Raw genomic sequence first — 25,197 nt, 5'->3', positions numbered from 1 at the left:
GATTAGGGATCGGAAGGGTACGTTTGCGATGATTGCTTGATCTTTGTGGCTAATAGAGTTAACTGTCTACAGTCAAACCCCCATTAATGTTAACTGTGATATCGCACAGTGTACCTAAAACTTTCCCCTGGCCCAGATGTGTTCATGCGGGAGAGTTTCTCCCTCGGAGCACGTTCGCTCACACTAGCTCAGGCACCAGAAGTGTGAGAGGGTGAACATCGCTCTCTGCTCCAAGTAGTAAGCTCCGCTTCCACTGGTTACTTCAGGCACTGGTGCAACTTCGGATGCTTTCTCTCCACAGTGCTTTGCTTTGCTGCATCCTCGGTGTAGTTAACGATGCGCCGTCAATTTTATTTGGGGGGCAAGGGGATGGGAGCAAAACATTTCTGCAACCTCTGAATTTGTGTTGTGGATTTAAATCAGCTCATTTTCTGTGCTACATTACAGCTAGGCTACCTCTGTCTATCGCACAAATGATTCATTTGGCCATGACCTCTATGGATTTTGTCCTCCCTCAGCTGGCTTTCAGTTAACCTATGGGAGGGAGCAACATGTCCTGCTGGAATAGCAGACCTTTTATTCTGAGGTCTCTGCAGGAAACCTGCGGATTGTCCAAAGCGCACATCAAGGGCAATACTTTGTAATCCATCAGCTGAGAGAGTGCAGGATGGCGTATGCAAATGGAAACAATCTGGAAAAACAAGTTGCTGTCATGCGCACGCTCTTCATGCGGAAGATACAAAAGTGCTTGTACTTAACTGGAACCAGGTGGTGGTATCAAGTCTCAAGCAGAGTGATTTGTCTCAGAGGGCATGTAAACTAAAGCTAACCAGTGTGAACCAGGCAGCTGTAGGGGAGTTTTGTCTTGCCAGGCCACCCTCGTTAGGTAACTCTCGTCAGTAGTACCAGTTAAAGCTAAGATTTCTGCAGTACTGATAACGAAAGCACTGAATCTGGGTACAGATGTATCAGCATTGGGACCAGTGAAGAAGTAATTAGAAGCAGATTGTTCATTTGGGAGGAGACTGGCTGGAGAAAAGGAGGTACAAGGGGAGCAAAAAGGTGGGTTCAGAAATGGAAAGGTGGAAAGTAAGATAAAGACTGGGTAAAGAAAAAAGGAGGGCAGATTTTTCTGCAGTAAGAGTGTGAACTTTTAGAGACAGTAGCGTAGCTGGCCCACTTGCCCAAGGCTACCAGGATGCCAGAGGGAGCCCTTGGGGCAACTCGCTGGACTACCCGTCAGGTCTGCTTTGGAAAGGCCTGGTGTAGGAGGGCAGAGCCAAGAGCGATAGCTTGCACCTTAATGTTTAATGGTGTGGGGAGAGAAAGGGGGCAGACTTGTATTTCACAGTAGTTGTGTGTAGTTAATAGGATTTAACAGCGATAAACAGTAGCATTGTAGCTGTGTGTAATAGCAATCCAAATAATGTAAATTGGTAACAGTAGTCCATTAGCTAATGAGGTTATTTGATTTATTAATTACTAGTAATACGTTGATTAATCTATATAGTCCCTATCAGTTAACGTCTCAAGCCTGCAATGTAAAGGAGGAGAGTCAGACCCTGAGGCAACAACCTAGCAGGTAATTCTTCTGAAACTGGACCTTGCGTGACAGGGTCTGTCTAGAACCCAAGACAGTAAGGAAGTGCTGCAAACATATCTAAAACCCAATCTTGATTCCTCCCCTGCTTAGGCTGTCTTCTATAGTAGTCTGCAATCTTTTGAACTCTTCCTTAAGGTGACATATTTAATTTAAAAGCTCTTTTATTCTCAGTTGTAGCTCATTAGTTCCTACACGCTCAAAATTGTCTTGGTCTCTCGCATGTCCTGGGAAATATGTCGCTTCCAGTTAGTTTCAGATTATGGTACTTGTTTCGGAGCGGGTTGCAAATTTTTACTTGGAACTTTATAAATCAGCTTTCCAAATCTGTTTGGATACTTTATAGCTGCTGTTGCAGACAGCATTTTTTTCTGGGTAGCCTGTTATTTTTCTTTCCTGTGAAATTTACAGCTGTTGTTTTAGTTTCTTTTTGAGAAAATTCTCTTTCCCAATTTAATTTCCTTGGGATCTTTTCTAATGATTCTTGGTCAGCTTTAATGTCTTGTGGGTAATTTCATTATTTGTTCCATCTCGGTTCCTGACAGTTTCTCACTTACCACCTTTGTCCTGCTGTGTTAGTTTTTGCATTAGCCAGAACGTATATTTTTCCCATGTGGATGAGCATCAGTACTGCATAACGGGTGTGCTATCTGTGATATCTTCACACCAAATTCTCTTCATGATGGTGGAAACAGAGATGCTGTTCTCCCACTTAGAAATTCTCTCGTCTTTGCTGTTTACTACAGCATGTTCACTGCTTCTTTGGGCATGTCTCTTCCACATGCCCAGCCAGCAACAAACGGCCATGCCACTTATTTCAAGTGGATTTCTTAGGGATGGTGAGTAATGCATTTTTATGCTGGATTTCTTATTATACGCGTCTAGTGTCAAGATCTAGTTGGATGAAAGAAATGAGTGCATTAAAATATCATTTGAGAAGGATTTACTAGTTAATAATACCTTGAAATGCACTTGAATACTTCTCCTCATGTAAATTTATGTAAATGTTTTTGCATCGAAAGCTGAATTATTATAATAAAGGCAGTATTATGTATAGTGAGGAAGCTGAGGGGTTTGTGTTTGGTCACCATATCTCTTAGAGTTGAAGAGGCTCATCCTGTCCAGGCTGATTATTTTCACAGATCACAAGAAAGTTTTTTTTCTCAGTTAATATCTGAACTTTGAATTGAATTGTACTGATTGGAGAACTGTTTAAAAAGTTCTCTTGGTATCTGCTGCTATGTTGAGGCTTGGAATAGTGCTTCAACAAGTTCTGCTCCAGGTGCTTCTGCTGGTTCAGCCATTAGACCTTTCTTAAAACTTTGGAAGCAAATATATCCTGCTTAATGCCAACTCTCTGCACGCTTTCTGTAATGGTTAAAGTTACTTGTCAGCGTTTAAATCTCTGTCTTGCTGCAAATGGAAATAGATGGATTTGTTAATTTGTCGAATTTACCTCTGCCCTATACTACAGATTGCTGCCTCTCTGGAGCTACATGAAGAGATTTGATGGCTTTCTCCGTTGGAGCTAAAGGTGGCCACTAAGGGTAGCAGCTTCATAAAGGATAGGTTTGAGTGCCTTGGGATGCAGATGCATTCTTGGTGATAGCTATTAGCGCCTTTTAGCTAGTGTAAATGTGGAAAAGCATATACATAATGAGAGAGCAAATGTTTGAATGAGCACTCCAGAGAGAGCAGCAGAGATTGCATTAGGATGGAGCACTGCACCTGTCTAAGGACTACATCCCTGGAGGGCAGTGACCACAGCAACATTCCCACTGCAACTCCTTTTTTGTGCCCCCCCCGCCCCCCTTTAAAAGATTTGCACTTGAAAAAGATTTAGCTGCTGCTAAAGATAACTTTTAGTGTGTTATGCTCGTATTTACTGGCAATTTCACTCTGCCCTTCTCTCCCTCGCCCCTTTTTTGAAAGACCAAAGGATTGATTTTTCAGGCAGAGGCAGTGTGAAAGGAGCTGGTCCATGAATGTTACTTTCTTAAGAGCTTTTAGCCATTCCTGGTGGTTTTTTGCCAAACTTGTAATTCTTATCCCTGCCTAAAAAATTTCAGTGAAAAAACTGCTTTTCTACTGTTGTTCCCGATTGATAGATTTTGGATTAGGAAAATCTGGGACCCGGCACTGTGCAGAAGACATGCAGCAGACCCAGACTGCGCTGCAAAATGGATTACTTCAAGGTACAGCAAGTGGGGGTTAGAAAGACATTGCACGTAGAATTGAAGCAACCTTGTTCCACACGCTGGTAATCTTGCTAACTCTAATTTTGTCAGAAAGTCTCTCTGATCTGATTTCCAGATCTTGTTTCTTTCTGTTTAGTAAGTGCAGTCACTTTGGCCAGTTGTGTTTGTTGTGTGTGTTGACTTTCTTAAATTCATGGAAATGAGTGTGATCTTTCTTTATTTGGAGTAATAAAAACAGAGAGAGCTTTTATATCAACATCACTGAAATTGAATTGGTGGAAATATTTTGTCTATGAGGTTTTATTTGATTCTTTAATTAATTTCATTTCCTGAATTTAGATTCAATTATGTTCTTCCTTTTAAATGTATTCTGTTGTCCATGCTAACTAGCTCATCTTGTGACAGATGCAAATATTAATGAAATCTTGGATCTGGTGTGTAGAGATTATTGAACACTTACAACACAGTCTGAATTTGTGTTTGCTTTCTAGCTCTGGAGAAAACAAATTGTCATCAGTGGTGTACCTATGCAGGTGATTACTTGCCTGCTCTGGTGAGAATCTCAGGGGGAAAGAAGGATTAGGATGATACGAGTTTGAGCTGAGAGAAGCACTGCTCCAGTTCTGGATTTGTAGTTGGCCTCTTTTAATATAAGCTTTATTATATAGAGTGTTTTTCTGAGTAAGGTTGAATGTAGGTTCCTATTGAGAGAGGGACTGCTTTTTCCTAGAAGAAGTAAATGGGGAGGAAATATGGCAAAAGGAAATCACTGTATTTAAATAGAATTTAATCTGTTACTACTTAGAGCAACAGGATGTTACTTTCTTCCCTCTGCTTTTTCAAGTCCAGGGCTCGGTAGCGTGCAATAAATTCTTGCATCACAACTACATGGACTGAAATATATGAAAAAAGAACATATCCTTTAACATAAGACTTGTGCTGGTGTTCCCGTACAAAGATTTCTAATGTTATTTATTTAACATTATTTCTAGTTGTATGAGTGACAGCAAAAGGGTTAGCCAAAAAAAAAAAAAAGAGTAGAAGGCTTAGGCACATTGGTGCTATAGGTATGTTACGGTATATACAGTTGAGCCTTTGTAGTGTGGATTAGATTTTGTGCAATATTTTGAAAATGGGGAAACTCCAGGGGACTCCAGAACAATGGATACCAACATTTAGAAGCCCAAGCATGGGAAGTTGGGTATATTTCTATTTTTATTCCTGTTTCACAGCCCATTTTATGTTCATAGTTGTGTTAAAGTGCTGGTATTTATCTCAAGGTGCTTTGGCATTTCTGAACTAACTGTCCTACCAATAAGCAAATGATGGCGAGTGCAGCAGAGAATCAATCCATACGTGACAGGAGATGCAAAAACGAGCAATAGAACAGGGAACAGAGGATGATGGAAGCCTTACCTGTATCAGCAGGTGGAACACGAGAACAGGCAAAACATCGCGGGAGGGGGGCGGCGATGAGAGAGGTACAATACTGTTTTCTCATTAAGGAACAAAATTCCTTAATGAATTGTCAGGCTCTGCCTTTTCAGGCTGAATTTCCTTACTACATCAAAGTGAACGCCTTGCTGCTAACAGAGTAAATGTCTCTATTTAGAATGTAAACGAGAAAAATGTATGAGTTACGGGACATTTAAAGAGTTGTGAGTGGCTGGGTGGACGGAGTTAGTCTGATTTTAAAAATTGACTTCGACGTAATTTGATAATAAGCAATAAGCTTAGTTTCTGATTCTCTGATAATTTGAAATGTAGCGACTCGTCATTAAAAGCGTGTGCTGCATTACACACGAAGCATCCACAGTTCAGGTGTGTGTGGTGGGTGGGTGGGTGGGTGGGTTGGTTTGCGCCCCGTCTTCCCCCGCTTCTTCCCCTCCTGCTGCGATAAGGGGGTGCCCTCGCTCCCTGGCAGACCACCGTGAGGGACGGCTGAAGTCACCCTTGCTCAGCACCAAATTATGCCGCCTTGAGGATGCTACCCTCTTCCAGAAGAGCGTGGCTGCTCTTCAGGGGATAGAAGTATGTAACTAGAAGAAGTTAGGTACCTCCTGCATTCCCTCCATCTTCTGCCTGGAGGAGAAATCTGTTTGAAAATCCTGTATTGGGCAATTTGCGGAAGCAGACACCTGGACGGCAATGCATTCTTGTCAAAGCAAAACCCAGAAAACATTTGCACAGATGTGGTTGACACAGGAGGTCATGATCTCATTTCATATGTCACTGCTTAATCTTAGCGGAGATAATTACATACATATGGCTGTCTAAACATGAAGTCAACAGGAAGGTATCCAGCTACATGTGGTAGTACAAGTAAATCAGATTTAACAGCAACAGCCAGCGGCTGAGGATATTAGGTGAATATCGGATCTTCCCTGAAGAAATTTATCTTTAAAAAAAGACAACAGATTTACATTTATTCATTTTTGTGTCTGCCTCGATGGACTGCTACCAATATGGATAAAACTCATGTTAGTATCTCATAATGGTCAAGTAATAACTGATACAGAATTTAGAATTACTTATTTATATCTGTATTTCAAAACACGACAGAATGAAAACTCTCTGTCCAGGAAGAGGTGTAACATATTGCCTAAACCATCTGTAGCGCTGCATTGATGTTGGCAAGTCATGGATACTATACGGACGATCGGGTGCGGATCGTTTGTTTTACTGGCGAGCCGTCCGGTAAGCGTTTAACACTAGCTAAGGCTCTGACCAGCGGCTGGCCCCAGCAGCGCAGCAGCGGTAAAGCCCTAGAAGAGCGGCTGTTCTGCAGCGCTCAGAACCAGTACAAAATGTCCCCGACGCTTTGCCTTTTGTTTGGTTGACCCTAACTACCTTTTTATTTTTTTTTTTTTTTCCCCAGAAGGCCTCACCTTCTGGCTGCACCATTATCACATTTCTGTGCGAGCGCTTTAATAGAGGCTCGTATCCACAGCAGTACAGCTAGTTTTGGTATTATTGCTTCTGGGGAGTTAGTTGCCTGGGAAGCCCGTGGGGTATTTTTGCACGTTGCTGCCTTTGCAGCATGCAGACAAACCTGTTGGTTTGTTCCAAGCTGAGCGGTGGTTTCCTGTACGGCTGTGAACAGACACCACAAACTGTCTTAATTTCCCGACCTGAAAACCAGAGGGTCAGCTCTCTCCCGCTCACTCCCCGTTGTCACGCTTTTAAACCATTTGTGACCAGGGATTGTTTTTTCTTCCTGTGTGTAGTACGCTGCAGTTGAACTCCACAGGGGTGTACAAACCCAGCTTTGAACACCCCCCCACCCCCCTGCCAAGATTCATTACTAGGGTATTTTTTAAGGAGGTCACAAGTGGAGACCTGCGTGATCAACTTTTGGAAGGTCTTCTCTGAGCGAGGGCTTGCGCTCTCTAGGTCCTGAGCCTCTGGTCTCCGAGAAGACCCAGACCCGACCCCCCCCCCCCCCGCCCGAGCCCCCTGGGCTTCCAGGGACTTTCTGTCCCGGCCAGGCTCTGCGGGGGCTCACCTGCAGGTTTGAGAGTCGGCGACAGCGCGAGCCCTAGGGAAGCGCCCTCCCTCGTGTTCATACGTGTCCTTGCAAACTGAGATTTCAGACAAGCGAGTGAAGACATACTTCAGTTTTATTGTCGTTTAGGCATGGATAGAAACATTAATTCTTTTGCGGTCTTGGTTCTTGAAACGTGCCTATAGTGAACTCGGAGCAGTGAAAAACCCGGCTCCCAGGACTGATGATTTAAAGTGCATAGGAGATCTAGCAGAATGCCAAAAGGTGAGGAGCTGTTATTCCTTTTTCGTAGCTGTGGAAGTCGAAGGACTTTTTTTTTTCTTCTCCTCTCCCCTGTATTCCCCAGACAGTGGTATGAAAATTTTCAGCCCTTCCCTATGCTTTCCCTTATGCTCTTTGGAGGTTTCTTCTCTGTATTTAAGAACTATTTGTAGTGTTATAAACAAAGATAGGTGCTGTTTGCACACTCCTTCGCAGCACTCTCTTACAACTTTACCTGTTTAGAGTCACGCCCACTGTGGGTTTCTTTTTTTTTTTAAAAATGTGTATCACTTGGCAGTGTTCTCGCACCAAAAGAAAAAGATATATTTGTATATAAAGTAACTTTTTTGTGTGTTCACGTTTTATTTTGGAAAAACAGGTGTTTAAAAATTTTAGAATTTTTTTAACAAAATTCTAAAAAGAAAAAAATCACAATATTTACAGAGATAACAGAATGGCTTAGCCATGCAAAACAAATTACTTTGGTTTTTCCCCCATTTTACTTTGGTTTCAATATTGACCAAGATTATTATTATTTTTTTCTTTTTGCCAAATAAAACAGTAACAAATCAAAGTTTAGAGGCATATAACAGGATTTCCCTCTAATATTTTATACAGCATAGAGTTTATAGGACATCTTATGTATTTAATCCATGCCAATGCACTACAGGAAGCTTTTATTAAGACATCAGTCACTACTGCCCAGACATTTAACATTTTACAAATTTACAAGTAACAGTGTTTTCTTCCCCCTAAATAATGCAAAAGTGGCAAAATACATTTCCTAACGTCCATCTTATTCTTTTATTTATTTATTTATTTTTGCCTACCAGTCTATAAAAACTTACTTTTTCCCTGGATATTTGTAAATGGAAACCTGATGTTCTGCTTACTCTACTGTTCCTCTCCATCAAAGCTGCCTGTTACTTTCTTCCAGAAACTAACCTGCGTAAGTTGAAACTTCTCTCCCTTGAGTACAACTTTCTATTGGCCATTCACCCTAAAACATTTTCTTATCAGTACCATTCTAAAAATTCCCTCAAGCATTAAAACATGTTTATAAAGTTACAAACTTGAATGTAACTAAAGATACATAGACATTTCATTGTTACAATTATATGTACTGTTTGATAAATTAGGTACCAGTTAAAAACACTAAAATTATCTCAAGGTGCATTCAATATCTGTAGCATAGTTAACAAAAACACACAAAAAATATATATATTCTATTTTTGTGGAAAAAAAAATGCAGCTTTGATATGACCACTTTTTAAAAAAAGTTTCCAATTCTGACTGGTATCTTTTTGAAATGAAGAAAAGGTACAGTACTTTAAGGCAGCGGATAACATAAAGGAATTAAAATTAATCCAGAATTCCAGTTCCTTATCCTAATTCTAACATGAAAGACGACTGATAATATATCAATAAAATGTGTGTCTTGCTCTAGAAGAAGATGATTATTAGCCACAGTCTACATAGGCTAGGAATTTTTCATTGTGTTCCTTGCTCAATACCCAGCTTCTCCGTGGAAATTCTTTATTCCCTTTCTGGCTGCTTAGCTTTGCACGGTTTTTTAAATGTTCGCTTCTATTAACAATTTAGTTTATTCTTGTCACAGCTGTCACCCTTCCTCTTTAGTGTGATTTCAAAGAATGAGAAAGGAGTTTGACATTTTCCTTTAAGACAATCTTACACTCTAGGTACTTGCTACAAAGCAGAGGCTTCACTGATAACAATCAGAATTAGACATGTACCTGCTCAAAGGGTGTCATAAAAACAATTGAAATAAAACCATTACACTATACATCAGATTAACAGCAACTCCCAGAACAAAGCCTTACAGTGTATAAAAATAGCTACGTAAAAAATTTACATAAAGGCAAACAAAAAGAAATCTTCAGTGCAGACATTTACAAAAAAATATTTCAAACAGAACACAACATGGTGACCTATTATCATGGCTGTTGCCAAAATTAGTTTGTGGGTTTTTTTTAGCTTGAGATAATTGTGTCTAAAATCCTTTGAAAACTTGGTAGTATGATCTGTTTAATACTTGAACCATGAATAGCTGTCACTTCTTTGTATATGTTTAAATACAATCCACGTTCATGCTTCAATTCTATATGTATTCTCTGCAAATATGAAAGACAAAGCCAGTTAAACATTTTAAACTATGTTAACCAACATAACTACTCAGTATCTAACCTTCAAATAAACAGCTACATGAATGGTACTTTCTTTCACGATAAGAATAGCTGCTGCAATATTGTTCTCAGTAAATCCAGTAAGTTTATCTGGTAAGTAACGGATTTATGTCCATTTCGTTTATGTAGATCTACTGATCTGAAGAAATAAAATAATGAGTAAAAGATTGCCCTGAAGGCACAGGATGTTATTGAACTCCTATGTTCAGTAAAGACCCCCAGCTAACTTCAGCTCCATCTAACCACCTCAATATTGCAGAAGGTACCAGGTCTGGAAAAAAAAATACAAAACAAGCCCTAACCAAAAAGATTAGAGAATATTCCCATAAAATTGCAGAAGAAATGCTGGGTGTTTACACTGCAACTTTATCAAAATCCAAATTTACTTATTTTCCACTTTTAAATAATTCATAGGGCATAATTCTTGGTATTCCCAACTCCCTTTTCCAAACTAGTAAAACAGTGATATTGCCAGCAAAGTGCATACGGCAATGCTACATCTCTTTATATACTATATAATCACTCTCTATAATGCAGTGAATGCTGAAAATTTAGTGCAAAAATAGCGCCTTGTACTTTAAAATTTCGGACAATACTAACATATTGAAATTATTAAGGAGAGCCGTCTTTATTCAAATAAGAAACATTTTATCTAAGTGTGAAATGTCATAATTCCACTATAGGCTTTAAAACCCTGCTAGCTCAAGTAGCTATGCTATTTACTTAAGACCACTGAAAATGAGGGCCATCTACAGCTTTCCTGTTGAGGAACTCGCAACGCAGCACCACTGAACACGTACTACTCTCATTTTTAAGAGCAGTTGATGACTAACTCGGAAAACCTCTGTATGGTTAGCTGGTTTCCACACTCTTGTGCTACCTCAGTATTAATTTTAAATGGCCTTAGTTGGCCAGAAAAATGGTCTAAACCCCTACTTTGGGTACTAAGAGGAGAGATGCAGCAGTGGCATTTATCTATATATGCAGCAGTGGTGTATATACATATGAACAGCGGGTGGTGCTGTTGGTGTTTTGTAGTGCTCCGGTAATTCCTAACAGAACTTCTGCATCTACCTAATTATTTATATACAATTTATTTTATACAGAGCCCAGCTGGGGAAACTTTCATACCTGTTACTACCTTAATGTACAGTGTCTCTTTCCAGGATAAAATCGATAATAGTATAAGTATGTGAAGACTAGAGTAAAAGAACGATTTTGTTCTAAGGAAAGTTTCATGCCTTTTGCGGTCATGATGAATAAAGAAAGCTGACCAAGGACTTAGAAACTATTGCTTTCAGTAAGGGAAGAAGGATCCTGTGAACATTTCGAGTCATAACTCAGAACATTCTAAACTATACCTAAACATACTTTCCATATACATACACACGCACACGTATACCGCAGCAATACATTATACTAATTTGTGTTTTCATTTCCCCACATATGTGGATTAAAATAAAGCCAAGTACTAAGTTATGTCTAAATGTCAGGCTTTTTTAATATGTGCGTATGCAGGTATGAATTCTCCACGGGCCTGGGGCTTGAGTCTGTCTGTCCTAATACTACACCACTCGAAATCACTGCAGTGCCTAACCTCCGAAAGGTGAGCAGCAGACTCCAAGCTACCACTGTGATCACTAGAGAGAAATGGTGGACAAAGAGATGTTAAATGCTGCAATACGAAACAGCTTACCTGGAATGATGACTGACACATTTTCTCTTAAGTTTCAGATTTGTGATTGTTTTCTTCTAGTTTTTTGTTTTCTTCTATATTTCCAAGATCTTTGTCTACGTGTTTTGATGCTGTCCTATAATGCAAAAATAAGGTCATTTTTACACGTCTACAGCATTTTGTTCCATCCTCAGATTAACACCACTGTCTCCTCCCCTCTCAGTAAAACAGAAAACTCTTACAGTTCTGTTCTGAGCAGAGCAATAGGCTTGCATATGTCTGTAAATAGGCCAACAGCACCAGTTCCCCCACTGGTGTTAGTACCCCAGGGAAGTACTGCAGTAGGGCAGCGAATGTTTGTTTTACTTCTTGAGGAATTCTGAGCTAGCAGATACTTAGTAAGGTTGAACCAGTTGTGCAGATCCATGTTTCTTGACAAATTAATTGTGTAGCTTGTTTCAATAAACAAGAGTTTGCTTTAAGGCGTACTAAAACGTTACAAGTGTGGCTAAGATATCTTGATCAACATAGCAATCTTTTGTGTACTTGTAGTAATTGACTTTCAGAGCCCGTGCCAAACGGAAACTCTTCAAATGTGAAGAAATTAATGAAAATTCTGGCAACACTGAAAAAACCCCACTTGGGCTTCTAGATCTGTGCTAGCTATGACTGACAAGCTTCGGATAAAGAAGAGATTGTGTAAATGTTTGAGGGGGGAAAAAAAGAGGTATGTCTCATTTAAAATAGCAGGTCTTCCTTAATGCAAGTAGTGGAGATGAATTAATGAGTTAAGTGCTTAGCTTAGCTTAGCACAATAAAACCACTACGCCATTCATTTAGTGTGTGAGAAGCCTCGCGCTGTCTGCCAAGGTGAAAGATTCCTGCAGTGCTGCGATAACATTTTGAAGGCCACAATTTTTAAAATGTAAATGGGCAAATGTGTTTGAGTGGGACAAAGTAAATCCCTTGTGTCAAAGCAGATTATCGTATAGGCATTTTCTCTACAGATAATTTGTTTTCCCTACAGAAGAGTAACGTCTGTTGTGACAGATTCATGCATATGCTCACCCTTGCTTCAGGGTAAAGACCCGCAGTGACACGGACTTGCAAAATACAATGAAGACACAGGTTAGCAAGATAGTGTGACATGTCACGCTGACACCATGCAGGTATGTACCTCCCGAGACCGCTGATCTGAATTTTTTGCTAGCGGAGTGTTTCTGTGCACATCCTCCATCTGAGCAAAGGCCGCTAGCGGTGGCTAAGCACTACGCGTGCCCTGGGCGGGAGTAGCCTTGAACAGGCCTGGTAAGAGAGTACAGCTTCGTTCTTGTCTCAGAAGAGCTTCCGATGGGATGCAAACGCACCCAACCCTCAGCACCTGTACAGGGGAGCGCTGCCGAAATGCTGCTCTCTGGGCTGGGGAGCCGGGGGGCACGGGATTCTGGGCCCCAAATCCCACAGGTTACACTGAATGGGACCCTTCTAAAATCTTTTGGGGTTTAGAGTAGGTTATTTCCTGCGGGGCTCTAAGTTTTAATGCTTCAAAGCTGCATTTACCTTTTACTATTGGTTTTAGAGTGCCCCTGTTATGTCTGTGTGGCTGACAGGAAGGTGTCTGTGCTGCAAACCTACTTACTGCAAAGAGATGAACTCCTGCTTATCGCAGGCAAATTTGATTTTTAAAATGCTGAGATTGTATCGCAAAAGTAACTTGTTCTACAGTGGTAAATTTCTATTGTGCAGTAATTTTCTACTTTTTTCTGATATTCAAAACCTGAAACACATGATGTGCACAGGAGAAAAGGATGTGAGATGCAATGAAGAAGAAAATTCAGTGCTTTGGTAGAGATTGATCTTTTGCAATCTTAAGAAACTTTCACAAATATCTTTAATACTAGTAAAAAAGAAACAACCCCCCAAAATAAATCATGTAAAAATTAAAAAACTTCTCTTTTTTTTTTTTTTTTTTTTTTTACTTAAAAAAAATATGTTTGGTTTAGGTAGAGCACAGGATTTGGCTTGTCACACGGCTAATGACTCTTTTCCATTAATGTCTTTCTTACAAAATTGGAGACAGTTGGGAAAGAGATGAAAAGCTGAAAGAATCTGGACTTGAGCAAAATTACCTGAGCTGAAATGAGTTGGAGGCCAGAAAGCAGTATCATGCACATCTGCCCGCATGTAACCGCTGACATCTGCTCTTGGAGACAAGAGAGAGGACTGGATAGACTATTGGCATGGCTCGGTGTGATCCTTTTTTTGGGCCTCTTATCAGGAGTTTTACAGTCGCCAAAGCAGACTGAATCTCACATGACCTGACACTTAACAGCAGAAGGAACTGTAACTAGCAGTACTGCTCTTTGATTAGGTTAAAATTATTCAATGACTAAACCTGGGAGATTCTGCAATGTGATCGGGTTTTGATTTTTAAAGTGTTCTATTTTAGTTCTGCATTCAGTGAAATTGTTTCCCTCACTAAATGTCACCTCTATTTTCCTAAAGCCAAAATGTGTGAAAATGGGAGATTTAAAAGGCAGCACTCCTCTGACTTTGAAAGAGGCAGGTGATCCAGAACTCTTTTGGAGGATGTTATATACCGCTTGCTTGAAATGAGAGCAGCAGCAGTTTTTCATGTCTGACAATCAGATGGATTTAGATTCTCAGTGCCTGAGACTGAAATACAGCAGTTTAATTCTGGTGGCTCAGTGATCGTGCTGACTTTTTTTTTTTTTTTTTTTTGTTGCCCAAATACCGATCTCTAGGCAGATTCACCACCTCAGCACAAGCAATACTGCTGCCCTTTTTAGTGCTAAATAGTGTTATTAAGAGACAGGAGAGTAATTTTGCACTGAGTTGCAGCAGTGTGATCCATTGGCAGTGCTCTGCCAACAGCAGAGGAGTAGGCGACTCTGGCATGGCACCAATCCTCAGGGCTCCACAGACGTGGCCTGGGTTTGTAACAGGAAAATGGCTCAAAACGTGGTTTCCATCGCTTCCTGAGGTGACTTGAGGCACAGGACAAATGGTCCTTTGCCAGCTTAACATTCAACAACACTTGTTCTTTACTTTGTTGTGCATTAACTCCTGTTAGCTTGCTCTATTTGGAACTCAAGAGCGACTTCCTGATGATATCTGAGCAGCTGGGCAACGCGGTCCGAATATGGACAGAAATATTCCTGAGGATTTGCCAAGAAGGGCAAGACAGCCCACTTTGCCCTGGCCATCTCACACACTTCAACATTATCTACAGCTCCACAAACAATGCCCACACCTTAGCATGCTCTGGCCATGTTGTTCTGAAGAGTGAGAAGTTGGTTGTATGAATGAGTTTACTTATGTCTCTCAACTGTTTTTTGTTTGGTTTTTTTTTTTTTAAATTCATTTGTAAAACATGGATCATTCTGGGCTCTTGCTACAATTACGACTCGTATTTCACATTTATCTATGCTTGCTCTTCAGGAAAATAATTATCCTCAGGGAATCCTAATCAAAATCTCTCTGTAAGTAGCACCAAAGTGAGATTTTTAGTTTTCTTCGGAGTGTGCTTGTGTGCTGAGGGGCTGTTGTTTTCATGGATTTTGTTTAGATACTGTTCATAGCATTGTTTTTAATATAAGGACCATTTTCCACCTCAATTGTTTTGCCTGCTGTAGTGTAAACACAGACTGCGTATCGATGACCCAGAAATTGTGGTTGGGTTTTAATTCCTGATTTCTTTTAATCTCACAAGTCTAGGCCTTACTCTCAACACTATTTAAGGAAGGAAAGCCGCCATGCTCTTTGTCCTTGTTACCCGGGCTTGCGATAGTGATTGATAGGTAAGAGAAGACATATCGGTGTAGTTCTGGGTGCTGAGGCAAGAGCCACGAATTTCACTGAAGCTTCCATTACTTTTGAAAGGCATGTTAGACACTAAACTGCACTGTTGCAAAAGATTTTCCAGGAGCTAACAGTCTTATACATCCAAATCTGGATTATCTGCAACCTCTTTCTATTTACCCCAATCTTGCGTTCCACTTCCTCCAATTATTTTCAAATGTCCATCAGTAGGAAAAAAGGCAGAGATACCAGAAAAATATTCCAGTCATCAAGAAACGAGTGACTATTTTTAAATTTGTGCCGCTTTTATAGAAGACTTGTGAGATGAACTGACACTTTCAGAGATATTTGTAACTTTGTCTTCTCTCTGGAAGGGAGTTGCATGAAAAACAGTACAAATGCTGAGTCTTGTTCAAAACGTATAGCAAGTGTCCTACATACTTGGCCTGCCACATTTGGATTCATATGCTTATTTCTCATAAAGTATCAGAAAAGCAGAATTGTTATGCTTCAAGTGTTCAGTTTCAGAGATACTAGTAACATTCTTGATTACTGTGACCTAAGAAGAATTTCAAGAGTTTGGTGTGCTCTGAGTATGAACAATCTTAAGACTGCTGCTGTGCTTCAATTTGCCCAGCTGAGTTTTTCTTCACTGCATTTTAAACCACTTTAACCTTGATCTAGCCTCATGTGACTTGAGATTGGTGCACCTCCAAACCCAAGGAGCAAAAAATGGGACAAAACTTCCATGCCTAGAGAACAGGGACAGAGGGTGCTGGGTGCATTATTTTCTTTCTAAACCTTTAATTTCTGCGGTACTCTCAGCTGTTTCTGGCAAGGTGAAAATTTCATCTATGAAGAGTTTACTGAAGATGGGTGTCCTAGAATGACTCAACTGAGGTCTGACAGAAAAATTTTAGAAATATTCTGATGTGCTAAGTTATATTCTGTTTAGTGCAAATTAGTTTAAAAATATCGTTTTTGGAAAAAAGGAGAAAGTAGTAGAAAACAAGTCTTTGGCCTTCTGCTCAGATGAAGGAGAAACATGGCATGCTGGGGTAGGTGGCCTCAACTCTTTATTCAAGAGGGGGCTGGTTGCAGGATGTGGAATACAGATGAGTCCCTGATTTATGGGATAATATTCATAGTGAAAAGAATATGTGGCAGTAATCAGCTTTTGCATCAAGCGGAGCTGAGGCAGTGAATAACTATGTAAGTGACTTATTGTGAATATATTCCAAGGCTACAAATATAATTCCTACTTAGTGTGGATGACAAGACAATAGAAGATTATACAAACCACAACACCAATAATGAAAAAAAGTAATGTTTTTCTTGCCTCGGCAGACTTGGAAAGTTCTGTGCTGCTGCCTTCTCAGACTTTCCTTTGGCGTCACTTTGGGGATAGAGATTAGGTGAGTTACTGTTCAAGGGTGGGTTCAAAAAATAACTACTAACTGTTGGCCTGTATCGAGATGGAGGGGTTGTGATTAGACACAGGTTGTGTCTCAAGGTGTAAGGTGCTTTTTGCAAGGTCTACTTTGATTTCTAGGTTATAATTCGTAATGAGAACTTTGTCAGAATGAGTACTGACACTCTGCTTGCTCTTGCAAGTATGGCATGCAGAAAGCAGGGAGGATAACAACAGATCAACTTAAATATATGCTGAGAACAGAAGATTGTCAGTGATGATGCATCAGTTAAGGGTTTCAGAGGCCAGCAACCATGTATCAAATATGGAGACTATCATTTAACTATAAAGGGATTTTTATTTTGTTCCCAGTGAACCTGTCTAATCAATTCTAGCTCTAATTTTTACTCTAAGCTTGTAGAAGAGAAGTTGAGCCTGAGCAAAAGAAGTGCTGTCCATTTAGAATATGCTGTATCCTATCTTTGAAGCTGAAAAAGTTATCTTAAGTAAGCAAAGGACATGCTGTATAGTCTATGATTCTTGTTAGCTCTCCCCCTGCTACATAATGGTACAAAAAAAGATACTTTACCTTCTCTGCCCTCCTTATACCCAAACCACCTCTTCCAAAAAAACTCAAACCAGTGAACCACATTTTCATGATTCCACATTCTCATATTCAAAAAGGAGAGACAAAAGAAAATTATTCTAGACATTATTATACTAGTAGCAAAGTGTGGGAAGAGCTCAACTTTATGATGACTTTTTAATTTCTACCAGAAAAAGCATAAGCTTTGCAAAAAATATTTTTTTTTCTTCCCTGTTTAATATTTGAGTGTGGTTCTGTGCTTGGGTAATTTATAGCAATTCTTCATTTGAAAAACTTCCAAAACCTACTCAGTTATGGCTGTAGTAAAATCCTTATGTATTATCCAAAAAAGAGTATTTTCAAGCAGATGGAGAATTCCTTGTTGTACTTTCACATCAGTGAAAACACATTTGTTCATAGTAAAAGCCCACTGGTATATTTTAGATCTCATTTGATCTAATTTTAATGAAAGGTCATAGAAAGAACAACTGAACTTTAAGACTGCTTCTATACCTGTACCGATTTGTGCATGTTATGCACCTTAATCTTCCCTGTTAAGAAGCAGGGTAAGGAACCCTTCAGAGAGCAAGCCTGCCCTCAGGTCTCCCTGGAGGCAAATGTGTAAGGCCAAATGACATACATTCATGGCCATCTTTAAAAGGATGGAGAAACATGGTTACTTTTTGAGATCCTGTTTATTTTCTAAAAGCGAGCCTGTGTGATAGTGAAGAAACTCGAAAGCAAGCAGGCCTCACTGGTAAATCCTGTTCTATGCCCTGGATGGCTAAAACATACTAATTTGGATGATAGCTTCTAGATTTTTAGCAACACAAGGTCTGTCTTTACCAGCTTTACTTCAGAGATCTCAGAGTATATATATGAACAAATGAATTAAGGATCTCTCTTTTCCCTGAGATGGTTTCGACTTATTCTGTAATTTATTCCGTTTTTAAAGCAAACGAGCTACCCAACTTCTAAATGAGGACAGTTTCTAGTACCAGTAAAGCCACACAGAGTTAACATCCCACCATTAAGTAGCAGGTACTATATTTAAATGCAAGAATCGGCACAGACTTGGCTGTCGGGACAGGGAACCTCGTTACAAGTGATGATCTATGAAAAGTCTTGGAACACCACCTCCAGGAGATGAGTCCTGTTAAGCATTAGGACAAGCCGATCAGAAGTACCAAGTTTCCTTTCTCTGTTAAATGCACATACTGTAACAACTTTTCCCTACTCAGGCTACTGGAATGCTGCAGGAAGGAAAACAGGTAAACATACATTTCTGCTTATCGTTATTCTTTTTTCAATTTAGTATCAAGTTTTCCATAAATTCTTACTTTGATTTCTTCACATAGAGCCAGTAGACAACACCTGCAACCAGAGCAGCCAGCAGAAGACCGACTACAATCCCCACTATTAGCTTTGCCTGGTCATTAACCTTTTCGCTATTGTCATCTGAAGCAAAGAAGAAAAGTTAATGAGGTGACCTATGATAAAGAATTTCAGTCAGCAACAAGAAAAGGGGTCAGAAAGTCAAAATTTAGAAAAAGTAGGCGTTGTTCTTAAAAACACATTTAAAGCTTCAAGAAAGTCACATTCTTAGTCAATCACGGCACCAGCTATTTCATATCAAGTCCAAATTGGACGGACTGTGGAAATTGTTCAGTGACACAACATAGGTCTCGAACTGCGACAATCAACAGAGAGTTACGGAGATAGAAAACCATACATACCATTTCTATCCTCTGGCTCATCGTATTCTGGAATACTTACTGAAACGAATAATGTTAAAATTAAATTAAAATGTGTTACGCCTGAATATCACCTTTAATTGCCTGTTTACGGCAATGACAGAAACACTGAAACTTAATGCAGTGTTTGCCAAACAACAAGGCAACTAATCTTATCTTTAAGCAGAAGTATTTCCTTTGTAACTATAATATATCAAATTGAAGAATCTTATTCAAAACCTGTAATCTCAGAAATATTTCTGACTCAGTATTTCTGTGCTTCTCTTCCACAAACCGTAGCTCCTCACCACCTTTTGTCACTGAAAAGTGATATTTGATTAAAGCCCAGTATGGCTGATTTCTGCTGAGTCAAGTCATACCAGTAATAATAAACTGGAATTTGGGGGACTAAAAGATGATGTTAATAATAATAATAAATACTTTTGTCTCATAACTAATGTATTACTTTTCAATATTTTTGTACTATCATGTGGTAATGTTATTTTGTAATATTATTTACTTTTGTAAATAACATACTGCATACATGAGATAACTAGCCTAGAGAGTCATGAAGACTAAGGGACTTCATCCAGAAAGCCATCAATGTACTACTGATCCAGACTGGATTTACAATTGCTTGACTTGAGAGAAAAAGGATAAATATCTTGGTATCAACGTTACTGTGCAAACCTACTCTTCATATGAATGTGAAGCGTGGATACTTTATATGACACTATAAGGAAATGGTCTTTAGAAGACACTCACTAGCAGAGACGTTCAGGGAGGTCACAGTCCTTTCTAGCTGATTTTCTGCAATGCAAGTTAAAGTCACGTTTTCCTCAGGAGCAATTACAATTTTACTGGAAAATTTTCCATTAACATATTTGGTCTCCTCTGTCTGAAAAGGTAAAAAAAAAAATGAAGATTAGTATCCTTGAAAAATACAAAGAGCAATACACGCATTACCTGTATTACACATTGAAAATGTTCAGAGGGAAATAGCTTTCAACTAATGTTTCAATTTTAGCAACAGAAATAATGGATTATTTTATTAAATGGTAATGTGAATATTTTCAAGAAAACACTTTGGCCAAGATATCCAGTTATAGCTACAGTTAGTATAGTGTGCACTGTAAGCTCACTGATAAAGAGGCATTTTTCAGACAGTTAACCACGTTCTGTATTTGCTTTTGTTTCTTCTGACCATTTAAAAAATATTCCAAGTGACAAAATTCTTAAAGAAAAACCCCAAACCAAACTCCTAAGGTCTCATTTCTTTCCATCTAGCTGTCTTTCATGTATGTCTTTATAAGGAAAATAATCACTGTAAGTTTCCCACGTTCTAGCTTTCCAAGTTGTTTCTACACTAAGCATTATTTTGCCAAGCTACACGTATTTAGTAATACCGGCAGTATCTGTAATAAGTGATGTGAAGTTGTTCCTTAAATTTGCTGTACATCATTCTTAGATTAATACAATGTCCAGAGAAAATTATTTTCAATCATTTGTATGGCTTCAAGACAATTCCTGCCCTGTAGCTTCAAGTAAATGGACAAATTTTGACAGCTATACATAATTTCTGTAGGATTGAAGCAAAACCTAATGGAGTAATGAAATCTACAGGAGCACTGTGCACTGTACTTCCAGTCTCTGACTGCTTGTATAGATGTCTCATTTATTTTTCCTGCCAAGGCAAAATGTGGCAGTGCTTTGCATGTGATTTGGTAACCAATATGAAAATACTTCAGTTTGCTTATTTTCCAGGTATTTTTCCTGCTGTATATCGGTACTCTTTATTTCTCCCCAAGGATGACTGCATTATGGTTCTGTTTCCAGTGAGAAAGAACAGGTATAACCATACAAAAACAACGATAAAAATCAGGATAAAACCCGCAAAGCCCATAACGAACTATATTGACTGGATTTTCTGACTCGTACTTGCCCCATTTCATTACATTTCACCCAGTGAATGCCTATATCGAGTACCCATTTGCTTTCTAATGTAAGTAAGTTCTATAGTTCCATCATTATTTATAAATTCTTTATGCAATGGCAAAATCACCACATTATCCAGCTAAAACAACTAAGTACCTTCACTTAAAAATGCATATTTCATTTGTAACCTTTTCTTTTGCTTTCCAGCTTCATCTTGTAGCCAGCAGATCTTCCCTGCCATCACCTGCTCTACTTAAAAGGCCTTTATCATCAGAAATCATCCATGAAGCTACCACGTAGCTACAGCTACCACTTAACCTTCTCTTCGATAAACGAAATACACTTAGTTTCTTCAGTCTCAGTACCTGGAAAATGTTCCTTGATTTTAAATTGTACCTCCTATGTACTATCTGTTAGTGAATAAAGTAATAAGAAATATACTTGCCTTATTTATGATGCTTCCACTACCAGTAACTGTCCATTGCACTGCTGGTTTGGGGAAACCTTCCACATGGCAGACAATGGTTTTAGACATTTTATTTGTGTTGGTTTTCTTTGTCATTTTGATTTGAGGTTTTCCTGCAAGAACAATATTACAGTAAACCATTTTGTTTGAAAAGGATGATTAATAATCATAGCTACCTGCTCCCTTACCTTCCACAATAAGTTTAAGCGTCTTTCTTTTCTTTAACCCTTCAACCTCCTGTAGAGTAGTTTCGCAGATGTAGTTTCCAGCATCTTGATACTGAAGACTTGAAAATGATGGACTTGTTTGCATTCGGGTATTGTCCTGATAAAGTAAGGAGTTAATCTCTGTGAATTCTAACTCAGAATACATTAACCTCTAAGTTACAAATGTGACTACTATCAATAGAATTTTTCTCATGGTTTGGTAGATTAGAGCCTTACTCTTAAAGTGTTCCCCCATTAATAAATAACTACATTTGAGTAGCTGACAGCAACTTAAGAGCATGAAAATTGGAAACTACTGGGGATTTATAAAAGCCACCTCCCTTCTTGAACAACTTTGCTTTCGACTCAAGGGCATAGATGGGATCAATTACTAGTTCTGAGCTTTTCTAGCAGGCTGGCCAAAACCAATAGTGGTACAAACCGTTTGAGACACAGACAACTCTTCTCTAGGCCAGGCTTATGAAATCAACATATGCTACTAAACAACCATCAGGTAATCATTGTTTTTATTTTCCAGCAGTACGGGTTTAATTTAAACCGACCATCTATGATAGCTACCTTTTTCATCAGCCACTGACCATCAGTTGCTAACATCTAATCTCTCAACCTGCTTTGCCCTTTTATTACATTTATTGGAACCAGGACCGAGCTTGCCTCTGAGAAAACAATTAATAATGAATCCAAATTCCTCCAAATGATCTTTCCTTCTTAGAGGAACCTGATTCTCAAAGGGCCTTGTATAGACCATTTCAAAAAAGTTGTATTTGTGTTACAGTAAACATTACTGCTCTCCATCTGAAAACTGAGCCAATAATTACAGTAATTGATTTTCAGTCATCAATTTGAATCAGTAGCTCTCATTTTAGCCATATGCGTAAGACCCATTTTAACAATATTCTTTAAAAAGCCCAATGAACGGCTTCCTTCCAAAACTCTGAAGTAGCAGCAGTGATATGAAGAGGTGAACACTCAAATGAAGTGTGAAGTAGATGCATTACTGACCTTTATCCAAAACACAGTTGCATTCCTACTAGAAGAAATCGTGCACGACACAGGCAGGGCCTCTCCAATCTGTTTTGTGACTTCTCCGCTAGGAGTAAGCTGCAAATCCAAATCTGGGATAGAAAGAACATTTGTCAAAAGCTAATCTCGAAAAGCCTGGCCTATTTCAAAGGCTTACCAAGGAAAGAAAATGTGACTAATTGCACTCATTAAATTCAAGATTTCATTTCTTCAATAAAATCTAAGTCAGTTTTAAAAGTGAGGGAGAAGAGAGAATTATTCTAAAATAGGCATTGCAGAACATTCACATTTTTGCTGTAATTATAGGCTAAAAGGAAAAGCAAAAACTCACTAATCACCAGACAAATAGATACTTTTTTTTCACCTTGTACTGCTGAAAGAATGACAGAGGAGGTACAAGAAGCTGAAGGAGTATTTCACATAGCGGTATGTGCCTCTTGAAAGGGGAAGCACAGACTGCTGTGAGGGTAGCTCGCTACGGCCCAGGCAGAAATGTTATCTTCAGGGGAGGACTCATGCAGGTGAGGACAGATCAACCTAAATAGTAAGTAAGCGTGGAGAAGAGGATCGGAGGGTAACTTTCTCGAATCTGGTAAGATAAGTTGATTTTTATCCTCAGCATCTGGAGAGGATGAGGATGGTAAATACAGGGTGCAAGAGACATGATACAGACTGAAGGGTGAGGAGTCTGAATTACAGGGTTGAGGGGGGCCGCACATGAGGCCCTTTGATTTATTTGTTTACATTTGTAACTTAAAAAGCCTTTTTTGTGTAACTCTGAGTCCAAGCTTTGCCTGACCTGTTTCAGCTCTGGGGAAATTGCAGTCAGCGATAGCTGTGTTTGATGCAAGGCAAGGTGAGAGCCAGTAAAAGAAAGATCAGGAAACACTGCTCTAGAATTTCTTAGTATATGGATTTGGCGGGCTAGTGATTTCTTCTAAAAAAAAAAAAAATAAAAAAAAATAAATCCTACACTGGAAAAAAAAGCAGAGTTTGCCAAGCTAAACCTTTATGTTGCTTCCTCTCTCAGTGCCTTGCTTGTAAGCCAAGTTGTCTGGTCAAATGACTTATCACAGATGTGTGCGCACACACACTCTCAAATGGCAAGCACGCGTGATTTCATCATGAATATAGTACTTGCTGGAAGAGGACTGCAAAACATCCTTTTGGCTTTTAAGCAGAGTTTAAAAAAAGCTGGAGGCAAAAATCACAGTTGGTAGAGGAAAGGGAAAACAGTGAATTTAGCTACTGGCTTCATTCAGTGGTTGCCCTGGGAACACCACGGCAATTAAAGGCCAAACTTCAGGGTCTGTCCTGTACTATTAGGCTGTGTTATGAATCTAATGCCTAGTCCGAGAGGTCACAAGAACTGTACTTTCATCTGTGCATGAGTAAAGCAAAGATCTTACTGAAGAGGGAAAATGGCATTGTGTTTCTGTATTCCTATGGGGATTTCTCCCCCTGCTTCCCCAAACTAGTAAATGCAGCCAAACTAACATGATTTTCCAGATCTTACCATTGATTCCACAAGAAAAAAAAAAAAAAAAAAATAAAAAGGACAAGATTCAGCCAGTGAGCATTTATATAGAGATTCGGATGGTGTACGGGATGTGTTTCTTCTTGCTCTGTTACTCTTGAGCACATACTACCAAGGCAGAGGGGTGGTTGAAGAAAAAGCTAAATTATTTCCTCCCCCCCCCCCCCCCCCCCCCCGCCCAGGGTGACTTTCTTGCAACATGTACTTAAACCTTTTGTGGTTTTTGAAGCAAGATAGCACCTCAAACCCAAGACATCACTGAAGACCATACAGGAGGGGTTCCGCTCACATACGCCACAGGAAGCAGAAACTAATTAAATTTTTGGCCTTCATCTCAGACAAGACTGACACTGAGCCCAGTGCAATCCTTCAACCCAGTCTTCCTCCAGGGTAGCATGCCTGCGCCCTCCCCCCTTTTTGTGGTATAACTGAGACTACAATCCCTCTCACACAGTGGTCTTGGTTGCTGTAGAAGCTCAGGAAAATTTACAGTGATGAACTGCATAGCTCAGAGCAGTATTTGTAAGGTGATTTACAAGCAAGTACAGAATTAAGCTACTGTTTAACATAGGATCCCCTCTAGAAACTCTACATAGAGCAATTTGATTTGGATTAATATTCTGCCAGTTTATCTGTAGGGCCCACAAAGAAATGCGATGTAGATACTTTTACCTTTCAACTAATGTCCTCCATTAGTAAATCATCTCTCCTTAGTATCAAGTATGAGGAGAAAATATTTCTTGCATATGGAAGACTGTCAAAATTAATTTTCTTTGCCACTGAAAGAAAAACTTTGTTGCAAGAATTTTCCATACGTTTCCCATTTGGCTTTGAAATGTTCTTCATAAACAAACTTCTCATCAGGCACCATTTTCAATATATGGTAGCTCTTAATGTGGTCTCACTTGAAGTCTTGTGTTGATTTCAGTGCTGTCTTTGCATATCAAGTGGCACAGGGAAGAGACTACGAGTGCATTCTGCGTGTATTGCCACATCATGTGAGAGAGGTATGGA

The 25,197-nt window shown here is 39.4% G+C and overlaps 1 protein-coding gene across 2 annotated transcripts in view; it reads right to left on the bottom strand.

Moving 5' to 3' along the window:
- Nucleotides 1-7,400: 7,400 nt before the first annotated feature.
- Nucleotides 7,401-25,197, bottom strand: part of ALCAM (activated leukocyte cell adhesion molecule) — a 124,763-nt gene continuing 106,966 nt past the window's right edge. The window contains exons 9-17 of one of the 2 annotated variants that reach the window (XM_049824730.1): nucleotides 22,626-22,738; nucleotides 21,585-21,720; nucleotides 21,372-21,509; nucleotides 19,761-19,889; nucleotides 18,999-19,037; nucleotides 18,603-18,720; nucleotides 16,605-16,661; nucleotides 11,465-11,579; nucleotides 7,401-9,696 (exon numbers count right to left, since the gene is read on the bottom strand). In XM_049824730.1, the coding sequence (XP_049680687.1) occupies nucleotides 11,492-11,579; nucleotides 16,605-16,661; nucleotides 18,603-18,720; nucleotides 18,999-19,037; nucleotides 19,761-19,889; nucleotides 21,372-21,509; nucleotides 21,585-21,720; nucleotides 22,626-22,738 (818 nt within the window). In that variant the 3' untranslated portion in view covers nucleotides 7,401-9,696; nucleotides 11,465-11,491. The remainder of the gene's footprint in view (nucleotides 9,697-11,464; nucleotides 11,580-16,604; nucleotides 16,662-18,602; nucleotides 18,721-18,998; nucleotides 19,038-19,760; nucleotides 19,890-21,371; nucleotides 21,510-21,584; nucleotides 21,721-22,625; nucleotides 22,739-25,197) is intronic. The other variant, XM_049824731.1, reaches the window with a different exon arrangement.

The sequence above is a fragment of the Accipiter gentilis genome, chromosome 21 (genome assembly GCF_929443795.1).
Source record: "Accipiter gentilis chromosome 21, bAccGen1.1, whole genome shotgun sequence".
Lineage (NCBI taxonomy): Eukaryota > Metazoa > Chordata > Aves > Accipitriformes > Accipitridae > Astur > Astur gentilis.
Note: the sequence above shows the minus strand (reverse complement) of the source record. Positions and strands in the feature narration are given on the sequence as shown.